Source organism: Mastigoproctus giganteus, chromosome 12 (genome assembly GCF_048544385.1).
Source record: "Mastigoproctus giganteus isolate SK-2022 chromosome 12, ASM4854438v1, whole genome shotgun sequence".
Lineage (NCBI taxonomy): Eukaryota > Metazoa > Arthropoda > Arachnida > Uropygi > Thelyphonidae > Mastigoproctus > Mastigoproctus giganteus.
In genome coordinates this window covers 155,169,764-155,190,091 of record NC_143586.1, presented here as the reverse complement: position 1 = coordinate 155,190,091, position 20,328 = coordinate 155,169,764, and the positions used below count along the sequence as shown (strand labels likewise).

The 20,328-nt window shown below is 35.0% G+C and overlaps 1 protein-coding gene across 1 annotated transcript in view; it reads right to left on the bottom strand.

Annotated features, from left to right (window-relative positions):
* LOC150077530 (transcription intermediary factor 1-alpha-like) overlaps window positions 1–20,328 on the bottom strand; it is a 337,193-nt gene that overhangs the window by 267,228 nt on the left and 49,637 nt on the right. Inside the window, exon 2 of the mRNA XM_090385676.1 lies at window positions 1,530–1,867. Within this exon, the coding sequence (XP_090241802.1) occupies window positions 1,530–1,867 (338 nt within the window). The remainder of the gene's footprint in view (window positions 1–1,529; window positions 1,868–20,328) is intronic.

Below are 20,328 nucleotides of genomic sequence, written 5' to 3'. Positions count from 1 at the left end.
TGGTGGTGACGGGCTCGAACCCCGGTCTAATCAAGAAGCATGTGCTATGCACTGCTGCTCCTTCCCACCTGGCTATGGAGGCGCCTAAATATCTTGTAGTTTTGAACTTGAAGACACTATCAAAGTGGATGAATTATACCAAGAATTTTGTATAACAAAGCCTACACTTGCATTGTTTCTGAACAATGAATCTAAACAAACTTTCTGTTAGTGACAAATGGTGTCAAATAGCTCTGGCGGCTGACAGTGGACTTCCAAATGTTGCATAATTACTCTCGTTCATACTATCTATTCCTATGCACAATGCTTATGTGGAGTGAGTTTTCTCAATTATGAAACGCTACTGAAGAAATGGATGCACAGCATCCTAAACTTACTAAAAAGTGAAATTGTGGTAAAGATGAATTATAAATATACTTGTAAGGACTTTTACACTTTTGTGCTTAAGGAAAAGGATATCCTTGAAGCAGCAAAATCAAACAAGTATGATTTTAAATTCAAATAATGAATTTAAAACTGATAAACTGAAAATTTTTATTTTTGATTATTCATAAAATACATTTCACTTTTATGTGTATACCTATTTTAACTGTCTGTATTTTCTTGATTAAATAAAAAGATTTTAATTCTTATACTTTAGTTCTTGTACTTTTCTTTGTTTTCTTTAAAAAAAAAAATAACTAATTCTTACATTTTTAAAGTTCAACAAGAAAAATCTTTTAAATAATATGTACTTTGCAATAATAAGTATCACATGTATACTAAATTAAATTGCTACAACAGCAAAGTCTTGTACCGTACATTATTGCAGTACTTAAAACTTTGTACTGTACATTATTGTGAAAATTAAAAATAACTCATGTATACCAGCATACATTCTGTGGACATTATTATTATTATTAGCCATATGGTGCAAGAAAGCCCAAGGCTTATGCTGCACCAGCCAAAAAAAAAAAAAAATCCTGAGTTACACTGAGAGAGAGAGAGAGAGAGAGAGAGAGAGAGAGAGAGAGAGAGAGAGAGAGAGAGAGAGAGAGAGAGAGAGAGAGAGAGAGAGAGAGAGAGAGAGAGAAAAGCAGAAAGGAATCAACAAGAAAGAGAAGAATGATGATATCCAGCTCAGGATCCTGGAGTTGTCGGAATGTCCCACATTACTAAAATAAAATGCCTTCACATTTTATTTTAGTAATATGTTTATGAATATGCTTCTATAAACAAAAAAAATATTTTATTGGTAGAAAACTAAAAATATTGTATTTTATAAATCATTTTGCACTATGTTCTACAATTTTTGCAGCCTGTATGGAAGAGTTTAAAACAGTCAAATAGTAGGTAGCCTATCCAGATAAAGGGTTCCAGAGTGTATACGGTTATTGAATTATACCACATATCACCGTACATGGTCCAAAAATTGCATACAATATCCTGAAAAAATTTCTTCATAATGAATCAAAAAAATCTGAATAATAAAATACAGTATATGTAACAGGATAATAGCATAATATTTTATAAAATGAAAATACTTTTACCTGTCTGTGAACAGGGCAAAATAAGTATTTCTGACTGAGACCAGTAGTTTTTTCTCCTTCCATTTCATCTTTGGGGCGAATACTATGATCTTTTGTAACTCTAACTCTCTGATGAGCTTGGATGCATGCTTCACACAACCACTCCTGACACTCACCACAAAATCCAGATGCAGGTGCACTGTCTTCACAACTTGTACAAGAAAATGTTTTGGTTTCTTCTGTGTTTTGTCCTTCACCACTTTGTGAAAAATGCTCCAAAAGAAATAAATGATCAATGACATCATTTTGATTAATTTCTTGGTTACAAGTTGGGCACACAACCACTTTGATAGTAGGTGCTATTCAAAAAGTGGTTAAAAAAAAATGCACTAAATGATCTATTTTCAAACAAAGCAATTAACATGATATAAAACAAAACATTTCGTTAGTTACAAATTCAATTTTTAATTAATAATTAGTATTAAATTTAATCATCCAATTTCTATAAAAGTAGAAAAACAAATCATGAATAAAATCTAACACTACTTTATCTCTAAATATACACTTTTGTTTAATGACACTTAAGTGAATGCTATCTCAACTGAGGTGTGGTAATCCAAATCCAATGCAATATGCACATGCTTAAAGTCTCTTTCATCTTCATAAAATTATTTTGTAATATTAATTATCAATACACATCATCAATAATTATAAATGACATCAATCATCTGTATGATTATATTAAGCTTCTACGATAATTAACTGCTTTAATCTCAATATTTTTGTTTCTTAATATTATTAAAAGTTTCATCTCAAAATGTTCATGAAACAAAACCATTATGTATGGCTTCTACATGCCTTATGGTTGTTTGGATGGAAACATTTAACCCAGCAGCAGTATTCACTCCCAAAACTATAACTTTGCTAGTCACGTAGTTAGAGTATTTTTTTAAGCTCTTACTGCAGGAATTTAGGAATAATTCAATTTTATTTTTCCCTGGTTAGTAATGGTAAATTAATATATTCAAGGTGGCAGTAGTTAAAAAAAAAAAAAAAATCAAATCATAATTTCAGCCAGAACACAAACAAATGCTGTATCACATTCACTAGTTGCAATAAAGTTCATTTAACATAAACAGACTTTATACACATTTCATTTTCAAAACAGACAAGCCAGAGTCAATTGACATAACATGCTTTCTCTCATTTTTTTTCCTCGCTGATGCTGCATAAGCTCATACACCTGCTTTCTTGCATCACATGCCACTACTACGATTTGGATGCAGTATACTTCAAAATTTGTAATATTCTGGAATTTTTTTTTCACATGTTTATCTACTATTCAAATAAGCTTAAAGTTTTTTTTCTATTGTTAAGATATTTTCTATAAAACTTTATAACTATTTTTAGAATTCTAAATTACTCATTCAGATCTCTGTTTAATGAACTCCTTTTAAAGCAAATTTTTTGTGAATTCCCCTTGGAAATTACATTTAAAATACACCTAATTCTGTTTTTACACGATAGATACGTTCCTGAAAAATACGTGTAAAAAAAGACATTGTATTTATGGAAGAAAAGAAGATTGGTTCCGGATCTAAAAAAATCAGTAAAAATAATTTAAAAAAAACACATAAAAATATCCGTTTTAAGCTTATTATTTTATTTCAACAAAATACACATGTAATAATATGTAATTAAAATGTATTAAAATAAATTTGTATGCATATGAAATGAAAAAAAAATTCTTCATGAACAAAAAAAATCTGTTTTACACATAACAAGATTTTATTCATTTTCACTTTCTGATAATAAACGGCGCATACGTTTGCGTACGACTGGAATATCACTGCCATCACTAGAAATGTTGTGGACATCGTCTTCTTCCTCTATTAATGAAATTCTTTCTGTGATCTCTTCAGCAAAATCAGCACGAGTCTCCTCTGGTGCTGATGTTTCACCGGTTTTACGAACGAATTCAGTTATTAATCGTTGTGTTCGTGTTTTGGTTAGGCCGTTATATAATTCTCTGTAAGAGGCTGTCAACAACTTCAGTTCACGTTGGAACTTCCCAGCACGTTCCTCATTAGGGTCATGTTTGACAAAATGATTACCTAATTTTCTGACCAGTTCCAGACCTTCTTTTATTAAATCTGCATTTAGAACAGGATCATTTTCTTCATTATCACTACGTTCTGTGGGATAAGGAGTCCCAAGGACAACCTCTAATATTTCATCTTCGCTTAGGGCTTTGTCGGTTAACAATTCATCAATATCTTCAAACGATAGATCATCGAATCCTTTTCCACCAATTTTGTGTGCCATTGTAATGATGTTGGGAGATTCGGTCGTATTAGGGATGATGGGATCTTTGCTTTTTACACATTGTGGCCAAACCGCTTTCCAACACGCATTTAAAGTTGCTGGTTTTAATTCAGTTAACGCTAATCCAACTTGATTGATACAATCCATAATTGAGAATTTCTTCCACACATCAATGACTGTTAGTGTTTCATCATTCAGTTTGTCCAAAACGTGTTGGAATGTTCGTTTTACGTAGTATGTTTTAATTGTCGCAATTATACCTTGGTCTAGCGGTTGTATCAAAGATGTAGTATTAGGTGGCAGAAATAAAATTTGTACGTTTGGGTGTTCCAAGACAGGATGGCCGGGTGCATTGTCAAGAATCAGAAGAACTTTAAATTCGAGACCTTTCAAATTCATACATAACGTCTGACTTCTGGGACGAAACAGTTGTTGAACCATTCTGTAAAAATAGTAGTGGTCACCCAGGCCTTCTTGTTTGCCATCCAGTGAACAGGCAGTTTATTGATATCTACACCTTTCATTGAACGTGGGTTTAGGGCTCGATTTACCAGCAGTGGTTTCAACATACGATCTCCTGAAGCGTTGGAGGAAAATAATAAGGTCACACGATCCTTAGCTACCTTAAAACCACCAGCAGTTTTCTGCGATTTGGCTACATACGTTCTGTTCGGCATTCGTTTCCAGAAGAAACCAGTTTCATCTGCATTCCACACTTGATCAGGAGTGTATCCTCCATCTTCAATAATTTTTGCAAGTTCCTGCGGGAATACTTTAGCAGCCGATTCATCTGCAGATGCAGTTTCACCTTTAATTTTTATATTATGAAGAGCATTCCTTTTAAGAAACCCTGTCATCCAACCTGTACTCGCAGAAAATTCATACTTTCTGTTTAACTGAGATGAAGTGCTTGGCTCCTTTTCTTTAATCTGTCTGTAAATTCTTAGTGCTGTTTGCTTGATGGCATTTCCATCTACTGGTACTCTTTTTTGTGACTGATCTTCTATCCATATTACCAGGGCCTTTTCCATTTTTTCCTTGACAATATCTCTTGTATATGATGATGAATTAACACTTACTTTTGTTCCAGAACATACCGACTTCCTAATTGCAATTTCATTTTTCTTAATAGTTCTTACGGTAGCTTCATGTACACCAAAATGCTTTCCTACAGACGTAGCCCCTTGTCCAGTTGCAAGACGATCTAAAATTTGAATTTTAAGTTCCAAAGAAATCGCTTTCCTTTTCATTTTGGTAATAGGCAAATTATTCGACATTATATAAGGGCTACCGAAAAATATCTCAGTTATAATTAATAAAAAAAGGTATGAAAATTTTGTAAACTTACAATTTATTGACTATTGGCAAAATTAATAAATTTATATGTGCACAAATTTCACTAAAGATTCTTTCACTTTGAAATAGAGCTTACTACTACATGTCTGCCGAAGATACAATGCACGAATACCGTAGATGTGCACCAAATTCAATAAAAACGTTGATGATTCATAGATACCTAGACGTACACATTGGTAAGCAAAAGCACGTGTTTCAAAATGCATACACTAGCTGTTATCCAATCTATTGGTGCGTGTAATATAGAAATGATACTAATATGCCACAAATAAAAAAAATTTTCTTAGAATTTAGGCAAAAAAAATTCATAGAAATCGTGTTAAATCAAAATGACTCGCGTAAAAAGAGAATGAAATATTTATTTTGAATTCGTGTTAAATCAAATTCGTGTAAAAAAAGTTCGTGCAAAAACAGAATTAGGTGTAGTTTCTGCTGAGCAAAGAAAATTTTCATATAACGAATGGCTTAGGAGAGATTAACTGGGCACACACTGTTCACACTTCTGGCCTTTGGGCAACTTAGGAAATTAGTGCTGCTGCTAAGCAAGAATTGAGAGAGCTAAAGGGATTACCATTCTACAAATCAGTGGTACCTGGTAAAACCTATCCCACATATGGAGAAGTCGCACTAGTCAACAGCGAACAGATCAAGGGGTATTCCCAATGGGCTTGGGTCCATCTTCTAGTGGAATGGCATCCAACCTTTTCCCGTACAGAGGCCACTTTCAAAGTTAGATTTCTTTCGAGGGTTGCACTGAGTGATTTGAGAAAAATTAGTGCGTTACATTTTCCATATCTTGTTACATGTAAAAGGAAGTTCCAGTTTTCGTGTTACCCTTTTTTATTTTCAGGCTATATATAAAAAATGCAAATTCTCGACACATTTATGTGTAACAAATCTATGTCACTAATTTTTTTTTTTTTTAGATTTCGTTAAAATTATAAAAAATATGCCTTTCTTTTGTTTTTCAAAAAAATACCTTACTTTAAATGCTCACTTTACAAAATTTACAACCTGAAAGGATCACTGCTTAAGATGAATATAAGGTGAATAAATAAAAATAATGATACACCTAAAATTTTATTAAGCATAGTACATGATTACATTTACTAAACAAAACATTTAATTAATGAGAAAATTTTTTTGATAATTAGCAAAATTTAAAATGCTGTTTTAATTCACTTTCTGTGCAGGCCAAAAGTTGAACCCCCGCTGTGAATCAATTGTAAGCGCCCCTTTCGAGAATAAGGAGGGAGTGATTTTCTTTCATTCCAATAAATAATCATCTGCTTCGTGGAAGTGCATTATCCACATTTTATCGCAAATTTTCCCTATCTGTGTTTGTCACAGTACCTGAATATCCGAATGACACCGACATTTTGGACACTTGCAAAAAAAAAAAAAAAAAAAAAAAAATTCAAATTTAAGAACTAGTGATGATATTAGCATTAGCAGAGGCATATGATGCAACAAAGCAAGCTTATGCTGCATCAACTTCTTTGCTGTTTTTCTTTGTACCCTTTGCCAAAGATTTCTCGTAATCTGCCTTCGCCTGCCTAATCTCCTTTGTAACTTGGTTACAGTTCAACTTATATCTATCATAGGCTTCTGTCTCACATGTTAATTTATGTATCCCATGCATTTTTCTTCTCTGCCATATGTCTCATTAGTTCATCTGACATCCATTTAGGCCTAAACCTCGAACAATATTTCTTAGTTGGTGTGTAAAGCCTAGTAGCTTCCAAGATAAGTTCTTTGAATGCTTCCCATTTTGAATTTGCTGTCAGTAACATCATCAGTTGGTCCCACTGTATAGAATTTAAATACTGTCTCAGACCATCGTAGTCGCCTTTACGAAAGCAAAACCCTTCCCTTTACCCCTGATGGCAGTTACCTCTTTGAGTAAATCCCACTTCAGCACACTGTGATCACTGCCACCTAGTGGTTCCATTATCTGCAGATTCTTAATGCATGAAGAATCACTACTGATAATCAAATCAAGAGTATTACTCCTTCTAGTTGCCTCCCGAACATGCTGAGGTAGAAAACAATCATCCAATAAATCCACAAAAGCCTTGCTAGTGTGTGAGTGACCAACCCACAAATTCCAGTCAATATCTGGGAAATTAAAATCCCCCCCATTATAAGACTCTCTGATTTACTGGCCCACTCTATTTCCATGTACAGTTTCTTATTATACTCATCAGAGTCATTAGGTCTATAGCACACTCCTACTCTCAATTTTCATGTCCCAATGCTATGTCACACCAAACTGACTCGACACTACACAGTCCAGCGATGCCGACTGGCTTCACTTCCTTGGATTTTGTGTGTTTTTTAACTAATAGCATAACCCCTCCTCCCTTCCTATTCTGTCTATCCTTTCTGTACACGGTGTACTCCCCAAATTCCAGTTCTGCATTCCTTATATCTGTGTGACACCACATCTCTGATATCCCAACAGATATCGACGACAAGAGAAGGAAAATGAGGACAGCAAAGGTATTAAACCTTCTAAACATGAAATGTTGGCATTTGGTGAGAAAGAAGTTAGAAAATTGTCAATTAGGCTTCAGTTAAATGAAAGAGATACAACTCGTTGGGCTGATGATCAGATTCATTTGTGAAAATCCTCGTTCAGATTCACTTGATGAAATTGGTATCGTACTCAGTGCATTCATCAAATGCTCTTCGATTCTTCTGAAACTGGACAAGGATTTTCACAAATGAATCTGATCATCAGCCCAACGACAGCATCGTTGATGACAAAAACAATTTCTTCACTACTATTTCTTAAAATTGTAGGCTCACCGATGAGGACTCGATAAAAATTTGGAATATTCTATAAAATCTTTATTATGAAATTATTTTTACTTATTTTTTTATATACTTGAATAATAAATTTATGCTTAATAAACTGTGTGTTAATATACTTAATCTGTTGTTCTTATTCCAACAACTTTACTACTCAAGTGGCGCCTTCGTAGCCAGGTGGAAAGGAGTAGCAGTGCGTAGCACGTGCTTCTTGATTAGACCGGGGTTCGAGCCCATCACCACCAAATACGGAGGATGCAGAAAGGTCAGGGAATGACCACCGCATATCCCGGAGAAATATGGCCTTAGTTGCTAATGCTCCTAAAAACCAAATAACAACAACAACTACTCAAGTAACAATATCAGGAAATATTTTTTTAGAGTACTGTACTTTTCATGTTCTTTTAATTTTCAATTTTTCCTGACAGCAAAGAATGAGTACCGGCACCTTTTTTTTTTTTTTTTTTTTTTTACAAAACAGGCACTGTATATATACAGTGGTGTATTCGGGACGGAACGCACCAAACTTTTTTCTTAATGTCATAATAGAAAATCATTAAATTTATACACCTAATATTATGAAACAATGGCATAATCAAAGGGAGGAAGAAATAATATCTATTTTACCCATTGCTACTAAAAATATATATTAATGGTGATCTTTAAAATTAATAATTTCTTTAAAAATTTATTTAAAACAAATATAAATTTCGCAATTATTATTATTAATATTCATATGATGCAAGGACGGCTGAGGCTTATGCTGCACCAAGAAAAAAAAAGAAAGTTCCCGAGTAACCCTGAAAGAGAGAGAGAGAGAGAGAGTCAAAAGTAGAAGGGAATCACCAAGAAAGAGAAGAATGATGATATCCAGCTCAGGACCCTGGGTGTGCCACCGGGGTTAGAATGTTTCTTACTAAAGTCCAATGTGTTAAAGAGATCCAACGAATGAGATATAGGATGCATGCAAATGCTAAATTTTGATTCGTCATGAGCTGAACGCTAGAACTGGTTGTTCTAAGAACCGCGAGTATGAGGTCTGATTCAGTTACTGTACAGTCGATGTGGCATGATCATATAGTCTTCTGGAGAATGACATACAGGATTTTTTTTTTTTTTTTTTTTGTCATTCATATATGTATTATATATATAAATGTACATGCAAGTTTATGACCGATCTCTACTATTTAGATTAATTAATTTATTTATAACTGTTTCTTCTAAGGTAAAAATTAATTTTTACCAGTTTAAATACATAAATTTGAATTTATGTATTTAAATGATTTTATGTAATTGAATTTATGTAATTTCAGTATTTAAAATACTAAAAGAAGAAATTTTTATTAAATACAAACTGAGCGAAAAATGCAAGCAAACAACACTGAATAAATTTCTTGATGAAAAACTTAAAACTGTGCAAGAAAATGTACAAACATGTGAAAATGATAATGACATGACCTCCTCTTTTCCAACGAGATCTAAAGATGAGAGAAACAGTGACACAAAATTAAAATTTAATTGGCCCCATATTTGGAATGCTGACATGTGGACTGAGAAGAAAAAAGCATATCCTTGGCTTACATGTGACACCGGAAAATTAGGATGTTTGACTTGTGCTGCTATAAAAAAATGAGGGCTGTCTAGAACACAGGGAATTAGCATTTCAAAGGAATGGAGTTTGGTATCACCTTTAGCATTAGTAGAGGCATATGATGCAAGAAAGCAAGCTTATGCAGCATCAGCAAAAAACAAAAAAAAAAAACTTCCATTTCACCCCTCCATTCGTTCAAAATACCTGTCCAGCTAAGCCTTAAATTTATTTGGGCTATCAACTTCCACAACAAGGGATGGAAGTCTGTTCCATCAACCAACTACTCACTGGCTAAAGGCAAATTTCCAAACATCTATCCTACATCTGTCTTTCCTCAATTTGAATTTATGTCCTCCCAGGCAATTATTAGCATTAGTAGAGGCATATGATGCAAGAAAGCAAGCTTATTCAGCATCAGCCAAAAAAAAAAAAAAAAAACACACACACACCACTCCCATTTCACCCCTCCGTTCGTTCGAAATACCTGTCCAGTTGAGCTTTAAATTTGTTTAGGCTATCAACTTCAACAACAAGTGATGGAAGTCGGTTCCACCAACCAACCACCCGCTGGCCAAAGGCAAATTTCCGCACGTCTATCCGACATCCGTCCTTCCTCAATTTGAATTTATGCCCTCTGAGGTGATTATTCTGAGCAAGATGAAGAATCACATTGGCATTGAGCATGCTCAAACCATTCAAAGCCTTATACACCTCTATCAGATCACCTCGCCGGTGCCTAGTCCCCAGACTCTGTAATTTGCAAAACTTAAGCCTTTCTTCGTAAGAGCAACCCTTTGTTCCATTCACTAATCTTGTTGCCCTTCTCTGTACTCCTTCCAGCAGCTCTACATCCTTCTTGAAATGAGGCCTCCAGACCTGTATACAGTACTCAAGATGTGGCCTAACCATTGCCTTATACAAGGGAATAATCACCTCCTTATCCCTGCTAGAAAAATTCCTGTATATCATTGACAAGACACCATGAGCTACTCTTGCAGCTCATCTGCACTGCTCAGAGAACTTCATATCTGCCTGCACAATTACCCCCAGGTCCTTTTCATTCTCCACCACTGTCAGTGTAGTACCGCAGAGTTGATACGTTGCTCTGGGGTTACTGTTTCCCATATGTAGTACTTTACATTTGTCAATGTTAAACTTCATTTGCCACCTCTCAGCCCATCTGTTCAACCTTTCCAGATCGTGTTGCAGCAGCATAGCATCAGTAGTGTCCTTAACAACCCTGCCAACCTTTGTATCATCTGGAAACTTGGACATTAACCTTGATATACCATCATCAATATCATTTATAAATACAGAAAACAAGAATGGACCCAACACTGAACCCTGAGGGACTCCACTAATAACATTAGTCCACGATGAGCAGTGTCCATTGATTACCACTCTGTCTTCTCCCCCTAAACCATCCCTTTATCCATAGCAGCAATTTGCTTCCAACGCCACACTGCTCCAATTTGTGCAGCAGTCTTCCATGGGCAACAGTATCAAGAGCCTTTCTAAGATACAAATTTATCTTAGAAAGATAAATTTGTATCTTAAAAAAGATATTTATAAAAAAGATATTTATCAAATTTATTCCCTGCATCCAGTTCTTTTGCGACTGCATCATAGTATCCAATCAAATTGGTCAGGCAAGACTTTCCCTTAACAAAACCATGCTCTGTCTGAGCTATAACTGAAGTCTTGTCTGGATGATCCTGCCGTGCTTCTTTGACTAGTGCCTCCATTAATTTTCTTGGAACAGAAGTTAAACTCACAGGTCTATAATTACTTGTGTCAGCATTTCATCCTCCTTTGTGAATTGGGGTCACATTTGCACATCTCCAGTCTATGGGTACCTCTCCTGAATCTAAAGAAGCTCTCATAATTATGGCTAAGGGTTTGCTTACTTCCTTTACTGCCTCCTTTAATATAACTGGATAGATCGCATCCACACCAGGTGCCTTTTTTTATGTTTATCCTCAACAATTTCTCCTCCACTTTCCTCTCAGTTGTTACAAAATCATCTAGCTCACTGCCAGAGTTAACTTCACCTCTGGCATTTCCCTTCCTGAAGAACTCCTCATGTGTGAATGTAGATCCAAAATACTCATTTAGTTTGTTAGCCACCTGAGGAGGATCATCAACAGTTTAACCATCAATATGTAGTGGACCAATCTGATTAATCTCTTTCGTTCTAGAGTTAACATAGGTAAAGAACTCTTTTCTGTTTTTCTTTGCATCCTTTGCCTACCTAATCTCCTTTGTGACTTGGTTACAGACTAGCTTATATCTATCATAATCTTCCATGTCACCCATTAATTTATATGTATCCCATGCATTTTTCTTCTCTATCTTATGGCAAAGATAGAAGTGCACAATCAACATCTTTGTGTAAGAAAATTTATGAATATTCAAAAAGTACTTCACATATACAGGCTGAAAAAAATCTTGCAAGCTGCAAATGGCATCTTACATTTAGAAGCAGTAATTGATCAAATGAATGATTCTGAAATTTCTAGCACCTGTAAGGTTTTTAGAACTGCATATTATATTGCGAAACATGATCGACCATATTCTGATCATTTTGAGTTGTTACAATTTCAAGAATTGAATGGCACTGTTATTGCTCACAGTTTGTGTTCAAGATGCTACTAACATAATAGAGCATGTCACAAGGCAAATGAAATTAAAATTGTGCCAACAAATTGCAGACATACTAGAAACTTATCAATTCTCACTGATGAGTCTACCACTCTAAGCAAGAAATCTACTCTGATTATTTATTTAAAATGTGAAACCAATAAAATGAAAGATCCACATTACTTGTTTCTTGATTTAATCGAATTGTCAGATCAAACAGCTTTTACAATAACAGTGTCCCTTAAAATGTCTTGAAAAATACGGATTTGATGACAATTATTTAAAACACTATTTAATTTCTTTTATGAGCGATGGGGCAAGTATTATGTTGAGCAGAAAATCTGGAGTTGGAAATAAATTAATAGAAAAATATCCAAATTTGATCAAATGGCATTGTTTAAACCATTGGCTTGTATTATCAGTTGGAGATGGAATATCAGTTCATGGAATTAACCATTTTCAAATATTTATGGACAAGCTGTACACTTTGTACAGTCAATCTCCAAAAAACCTGAGAAAAATAGAAGCACGTGCTACCAGCATCAAGAAAAAATTAAAAGGATTAGACAGGTATTTAACGTAAGGTGGGTGGCCAGCTCCTTTAGGACCATATAAGCAGTTTGGCAAACTTTTGCATCTTTATGCCATCATTTTGAAAATTCCAGTAAAGATAACCAAAACAAAACTGAACACTCCACGTTCAACAGATTATATAAACAAACTGTTCGTTCTAGATTTAGCCCTGATGTATGATGTATTGTTTGAGCTATCAATTCTTTCAGGGTCATTGCATAAAAGAGATATCACAATAGTATATGCAGACAAATTGATTCGTCATACAATTCATTGCTTGGAATTTTTAAAAGATCCTCAAAAAGAAAAAAAAAAGTTGTTAGAAGCCTCAGATGCTGTTGAAAAAATGCAATTAATTTCAGTAACATTAAAGGACAATAACAAATCTAGAAATTTAGAAATAGAAATCAATTTCTAAATAATATTATTAATAATATGAAGCATAGAGTGAGTGTTAGTACTGATTCTATTGAATTTACTTAAGGAATTTCAATTTCAGACATTATAAAAGAGTTGCGAATTCTTGAACCAAGTGAATGGCCATCTGAAATTGATCTTGGAGAAAATGAAATAGAATCTCTCTGTAAACGTTTTAATTTACAGTGGCACCTTGGTTTGTGAGCATAATTCGTTCCAGAAACATGCTTGTAATCCAAAGCACTTGTATATTAGCATAAGCATTGGCATTAGTAGAGGCATTTGATGCAAGAAAGCAAGCTTATGCAGCATCAGCCAAAAAAAAAAATAAAGTAAAATAAATAAATAAAAAATAACCACTTCCACTTCACCCCTCTGTTCACTCGAAATACCTGTCCAGCTGAGCCTTAAACTTATTTAGGCTATCAACTTCCACAACAAGGGATGGAAGTCTGTTCCACCTACCAACCACCCGCTGGCTAAAGGCAAATTTCCGCACATCTATCCTACATCTGTCTTTCCTCAATTTGAACTTATGCCCTCTCAGGTGATTATTCTGAGCAAGAGGAAGAATCCCGTCAGCATTGAGCATGCTCAAACCATTCAAGGCTTTGTACACCTCTATCAGATCACCTCGCTGGTGCCTAGTCTCCAGACACTGTAATTCGCAAAACTTAAGCCTTTCTTCGTAAGAGCACCCCTTTGATCCATTCACTAATCTTGTTGCTCTTCTCTGTACTCGTTCCAGCAGCTCTACATCCTTCTTGAAATGAGGCCTCCAGGCCTGTATACAGTACTCTAGGTGTGGCCTGACCATTGCCTTATACAAGGGAATAATCACCTCCTTATCCCTGCTAGAAAAATTCCTATATATCATTGACAATACACCATGAGCTACTCTTGCAGCCCATCTGCACTGCTCAGAGAACTTCATATCTGCCTGCACAACCACCCCCAGGTTCCTTTCATTCTCTACCACTGTCACTGGTAGAGAATGAAAGTGGTACCACAGAGTTGATACGTTGCTCTGGGGTTTCTGTTTCCCATATGTAGTACTTTACATTTGTCAATGTTAAACTTCATTTGCCACCTCTCAGCCCATCTGCTCAACCTTTCCAGATCCTGTTGCAGCAGCATAGTGTCAGCAGTGTCCTTGACAACCCTGCCAACCTTCATATCGTCTGCAAACTTGGACATTAATAACATTAGTCCACGACGAGCAGTGTCCATTGATTACCACTCTCTGTCTTCTCCCCCTCAACCACCCCTTTATCCATAGCAGCAATTTGCCTCCAATGCCACACTGCTCCAATTTGTGCAGCAGTCTTCCATGTGCAACAGTATCAAAAGCCTTTCTAAGATCCAAGTATATAATATCAAAGGTATTATCTGCATCCAGTTCTTTTGTGACTGCATCATAGTATCCAATCAAATTGGTCAGGCAAGACTTCCCCTTAACAAAACCATGCTGTGTCCGAGCTATAGCTGAAGTCTTGTCTAGATGATCCTGCAGTGCTTCTTTAACCAGTGCCTCCATTAATTTTCCGGGAACAGAAGTTAAACTCACAGGTCTATAATTACTTGTGTCAGCCTTTGATCCTCCCTTGTGAATTGGGGTCACATTTGCACATCTCCGGTCCATGGGTACCTCCCCTAGGGTTCCAAGGAAGCTCTCATAATTATGGCTAAGGGTTTGCTTACTTCCTTTGCTGCCTCCTTTAATATAACTGGATAGATCCCATCCACCCCAGGTGCCTTTCTTGTGTTTATCTTCAACAATTTCCCCTCCACTTTACTCTCAGTTATTACAAGATTCTCTAGCTTACTGCTAGAGTTGAATACACCTCTGGCATTCCCCTCGCTGAATAACTCCTCATGTGTGAATGTCGATGCAAAATATTCATTTAGTTTGTTAGCTACCTGAGCAGGGTCATCAACAGTTGACCCATCGATATCAAGTGGACCAATCTGATTCATCCCCTTCCTTCTAGAGTTTACATAAGTAAAGAACTCTTTGCTGTTTTTCTTCGCATCCCTTGCCAAGGATCTCTCGTAATCTGCCTTCGCCTGCCTAACCTCCTTTGTAACTTGGTTACAGATCAACTTGTATCTATCATAGGCTTCTGTATCACGTGTTAATTTGTATGTATCCCATGCATTTTTCTTCTCTGCCATATGCCTCATTAGTTCATCTGACATCCATTTAGGCCTAAACCTTGAACAATATTTCTTAGTTCGTATGTAAAGCCTAGTAGCTTGCAAGGTAAGTTCTTTGAATGCTTCCCATTTTGAATTTGCTGTTGGTAACATCATCAGTTGATCCCACTGTATAGAATTTAAATACTGTCTCAGTCCATCGTATTTGCCTTTACGAAAGCAATACTCCTTCCCTTTACCCCTAATGGTAGTTACCTCTTTGAGTAACTCCCACTTCAGAACACTGTGATCGCTGCCACCTAGTGGTTCATTTATCTGCAGATTCTTAATGCATGAAGAATCACTACTGATAATCAAATCAAGAGTATTACTCCCTCTAGTAGCCTCCCGAACATGCTGATGTAGAAAACAATCATCCAATAAATCCACAAAAGCCTTGCTAGTGTATGAGTGACCAGCCCCCAAATTCCAGTCAATATCTGGGAAATTAAAATTCCCCATTATAAGACTCTCTGATTTACTGGCCCACTATTTCTCTGTACAGTTTCTTATTATACTCATCAGAGTCATTAGGCCTATAGCACACTCCTACTCTCAATTTTGATCTCCCAATGCTTATGTCACACCAAACTGACTCGACACTGCACTGTCCAGTGATGTCGACTGGTTTCACTTCCTTGGATTTTATGTGTTTCTTAACTAATAGCATAACCCCTCCTCCCTTCCTATCCTGTCTATCCTTTCTGTAGACATTGTACTCCCCAAATTCCAGTTCTGCATTCCTTATATCTGTGTGACACCACGTCTCTGAAATCCCAACAATATCTGCCTTTTTTGAGCAATAACTCAAATTCATTAAATTTATTTACTAAACTCCTAGCATTGGTGTACACGCAAGTATACATGCACCTGCTCTTCCTCTTAGCCACCCTAACACAACCCATGTGTTTACTTGTACCCCCATGATTCCCAGCAGTCTCTGTAATATCCTGCATCTTATTTTCCAGGCTGCTGCTCATTCCAATAGAAGCAGTGCAATCACTTTCTCTTCTGCCAGTGGCTACTGTTAATCTATTAGTCCTTGTATCCCCCAATCTAGCAGTTTTCCGACCCATCTAACACTGCCTCGATAGCAACAGCAAACATTCTTGCACCCTTTCTATTTAAGTGTATCCCATCCCTGTAGAAGCAGTCTCTCCTGTTAACAAGTACAGACCAAGATGAAAAAAATTCTACCCCTTGAGCCCTGCACAATCTTTCCAGGGCCGAATTGATCGACAGGGCTCTCATCATATACTCCCTCCTATCGTGTCTGGGCAGAATTGCAGACACTTTCAAATTCAGCCCTAATTCACGGCTTTTTTTCATCAGTGACCTGTACTTGTTAAGTAATTCTGCCGGTCTCCTACTCTTAATATCATTAGTAATGAATTTCCCCATAGGAAATAATGGAAACCCAGATGATTCATTCCAAAACTCAAAAATATTCATATAAAAATGATTAATACAAAATACATATATATACCTTTTTATACTTTTAATATATCAATTTAATATACATAAAGCAATTGAATTTATTAATTATTTATTAATATATTGGGTAGGACGACTTTCACTGTCACTAACAGAATCATTGCTATCTGTTAGACTCTTTCTTTTTGTGCGACTACTTACTATCTGCATGTTTCTCTTTGCGTTAATTTAATTATTTATTTATTTTTACCGTATCCATCACATAGGGGGCACCACATATTATTTTGACGACTATTACATTATGTCCTAGATACGGTCAAATGTAGCATGTATTATATATTTAATCTTATTTTAATCATTAAATTACGTTCTCTGTCGGGTAAACGATGATTAATATATGCTTACATTTATATTTTACTTATATTTCTAAATATTTCAAAATTTTTCTTAACTTTTATCATCATTCGTTTTATTTATATTCGATTTATATTTGACCTATACTGGTTTATATTTGGTTTAGATTTAAATTACTTAGCATATATTGATCATCACAGAAACAGAGAACCTCTTGTCGTTTTTTGCCTTCATTCTGGGTGGTTGGCCGCAGTTGAAGTCATCTAGATTGTCAGTAAAAGGCGATAATAATATATAATTATTTATTATTTTTTTTTTTTTTGCGTTTTCTTAGGTCCCTGATGGTATTATTATTGGATTGATTTACTTTTTCTAATAATATTCTATAGACATTATGGGTGTATTGCATGATTGCTTGCAACTGCATTGACCCATAAATATTAATTATTGTCTTTTTAACTTTCTTTCTTTCCTTTTTTATCACTAATATAATATAATTATGATATATATATATATATATATATATATATATATATACATATATATATATATATATATATATATACATACATACACATCTCTTCATAACAGACACCACGTTTACTTGTCTTGTACAACAATACACGTGAAGGGTGCATGGAGTGTCTAAAGCCAGTGGTTTTTGACCTTTTTTTAATAACGGCACCTCTAAGCAACTTATTTTATTTTGCGGCAATTTTTTTGCCTGTTAGGTCCGATTTTCTCTCTCTCTCTCTCTCTGTAAACTAATATCACTACGTCTAATATTAAAAAAAAAAAAAAAAAAACGTTATATGATAGTTACTACAATAATATAACTATAAACAAAATTACAATTCACAATACATTTTTTTTTACATATTACATTTGTACAAAATACATATTTGTGTATATGGTACCAGATCCATAACCCTGTCATATATACATTTTATAAATTTTGCATTAACTCATAGCTCATTCCTGTTTGATATGACTTTTGTAATTTCAAATTTCACTGCATCTTTATCATTATATATAATAATTTTCTTCTTTATATAGAGGTACTAAGTAAACATCAATTATAGATCACCACAAAATTAAAAAGATACCGTACACCATTTTATAATGAAATAAATATATAAATTTTAAAAAATAATAAACTTAAACCCAAATTACATGGCACCCCTGGAATGTTGTTGCTGCACCCTAACGTGCCGCGGCACTACAGTTGAAAACCATTGGTCTAAATTCCATACATACAAATTGTATGGAAAAAAGAAATAATAATTGCCGGATTTCTATTTGTCTAATTTTAATGCAAGTTTGAACAACTAGACAAATTTTTTAAAGGTCCAAATATAAAAACTTTCATGAAAATTCGTCCGCTGGGGGTCCCCTCTCTGTTACATGCGGACAGCAGGCCATGAAGACAACAGACGCTGCACATATATGTATATACACGCGTGCGAACGCGCCTAAAAATGAATTTTATGTAATACAGTACGGACTCTTCCCTTGTATATGATGGCTCGATACAAAAAAAAAAAAAAAAAATTATATATATATATATATTTGAAACAAAACAAAAATTAACAATCGAATCAAAATGACCAAAAATGGCAATTGTATATAGAGCAAAAAAAAAAAAAAAATATATATATATATATATATATATATATATATATCGAACGAAATTGTAGAATATGGAATGATTAAAAACACGGAATGTTTTTCTGGGGATAAAAGATAGAAATGCAAGGCGTCTGGCAGCTTTCATTAGTATTTTTGTTGGCTAAAACCAACAAAATACGTATAAATTATTTGATTCCCTTTTAATGTGCGGAAAGATTTTTAAACAGCATTAGAAATTACATGTTGTGACCCACTGTGTATGAATGTGATTCAAGGATCCTTTGGGTTTTTTTTTTTTTTTTTTATGTTCTTAGGGACCACCAGTATTTTTCACTGAGGAATATGTTATTTTAAATTATATTTCAATAAAGAAAAGATGGTTCTGATTAATTTTGAATAGCCAAATAGTCCAAGTACAAACAGATGGCCGAAGGTTTACATTTTGTTCGTGGACATTAAATTTATGCGTTTTGGTGTGGATTATGTGCATAACAAAGAAACCAGTATGAGCCGCTCCCTTTTCTCTTGGCACTTTGCCAGAACAGAATACAATACATACTACATTTCCCCGAGTGAGGTTCTAAATGTTGGTGCCTGTTCCACGTAACGCTGGAACCCGCTCAAGGTCATTTCACCCAGTCCTAAGGCACAACTGCACCCGACGTCCTAATAAATGGCTGTTGCCTAGCAACCAACTGATATCGTCTCCAGGCCTTTCAGCTGGCTAGAATTACATGCCAACTAGGCAGCACACTCAACGAGAACTATTGATCGTAGCTTGGCAACAGAGTTGTGCTCAAATAGGCGGTTGCACTTCCAGACACGATGGTGCCTGGTACTGCTACTGCAAGGGCTTGCGTGATCACCCGCATCACTACCCTGCGGCTACGAAGAAACTTGTTATAAGGTAATAAAGCTTGATAAAAAAAAAAAAATGTGAAACACATAAATCATGCACACATTGTAGAACACAGCAATTGCTGTCGATAAATTAAGTTAAGTAAATTCAGGTGTAGACTTTTTTTTATTATTATTATTATTTCGGCATGCTACTTTATAGCGTTGACTGAAGTTTCAACTCACTTCACAATAAATATTTTATAACCCCTGTTTTCAAAAGTTGAAAACTTTGCCATTGGTTACTCTTATAGATTGCTCTAAACTAGTCTTGAAAACTGTCCCAAAATGTTAAAGCGCGCGCACACTTCCGTCTACAACTTCACACAATCTACGAAAAAATGCCCACGGAAAAACATTACCACGTAAGGAATATATCCAAATATTTCCACCCTGATCATTAGAAGTTTAAAAATTAATTAATTAAAAAAAAAATACATAGCATTTTCCGTACCTTCAACACAAAGATCATTTTGACCCCCCCCCCCAACATTTGTTTTTATTCTCGTTCTACAATCCAAATACCTTTTTTTTTTTTTTTTTAAAAAGTGTTTACTTTGGATTCGCTAACAAAATTCGTGAAATCTCCCCAAA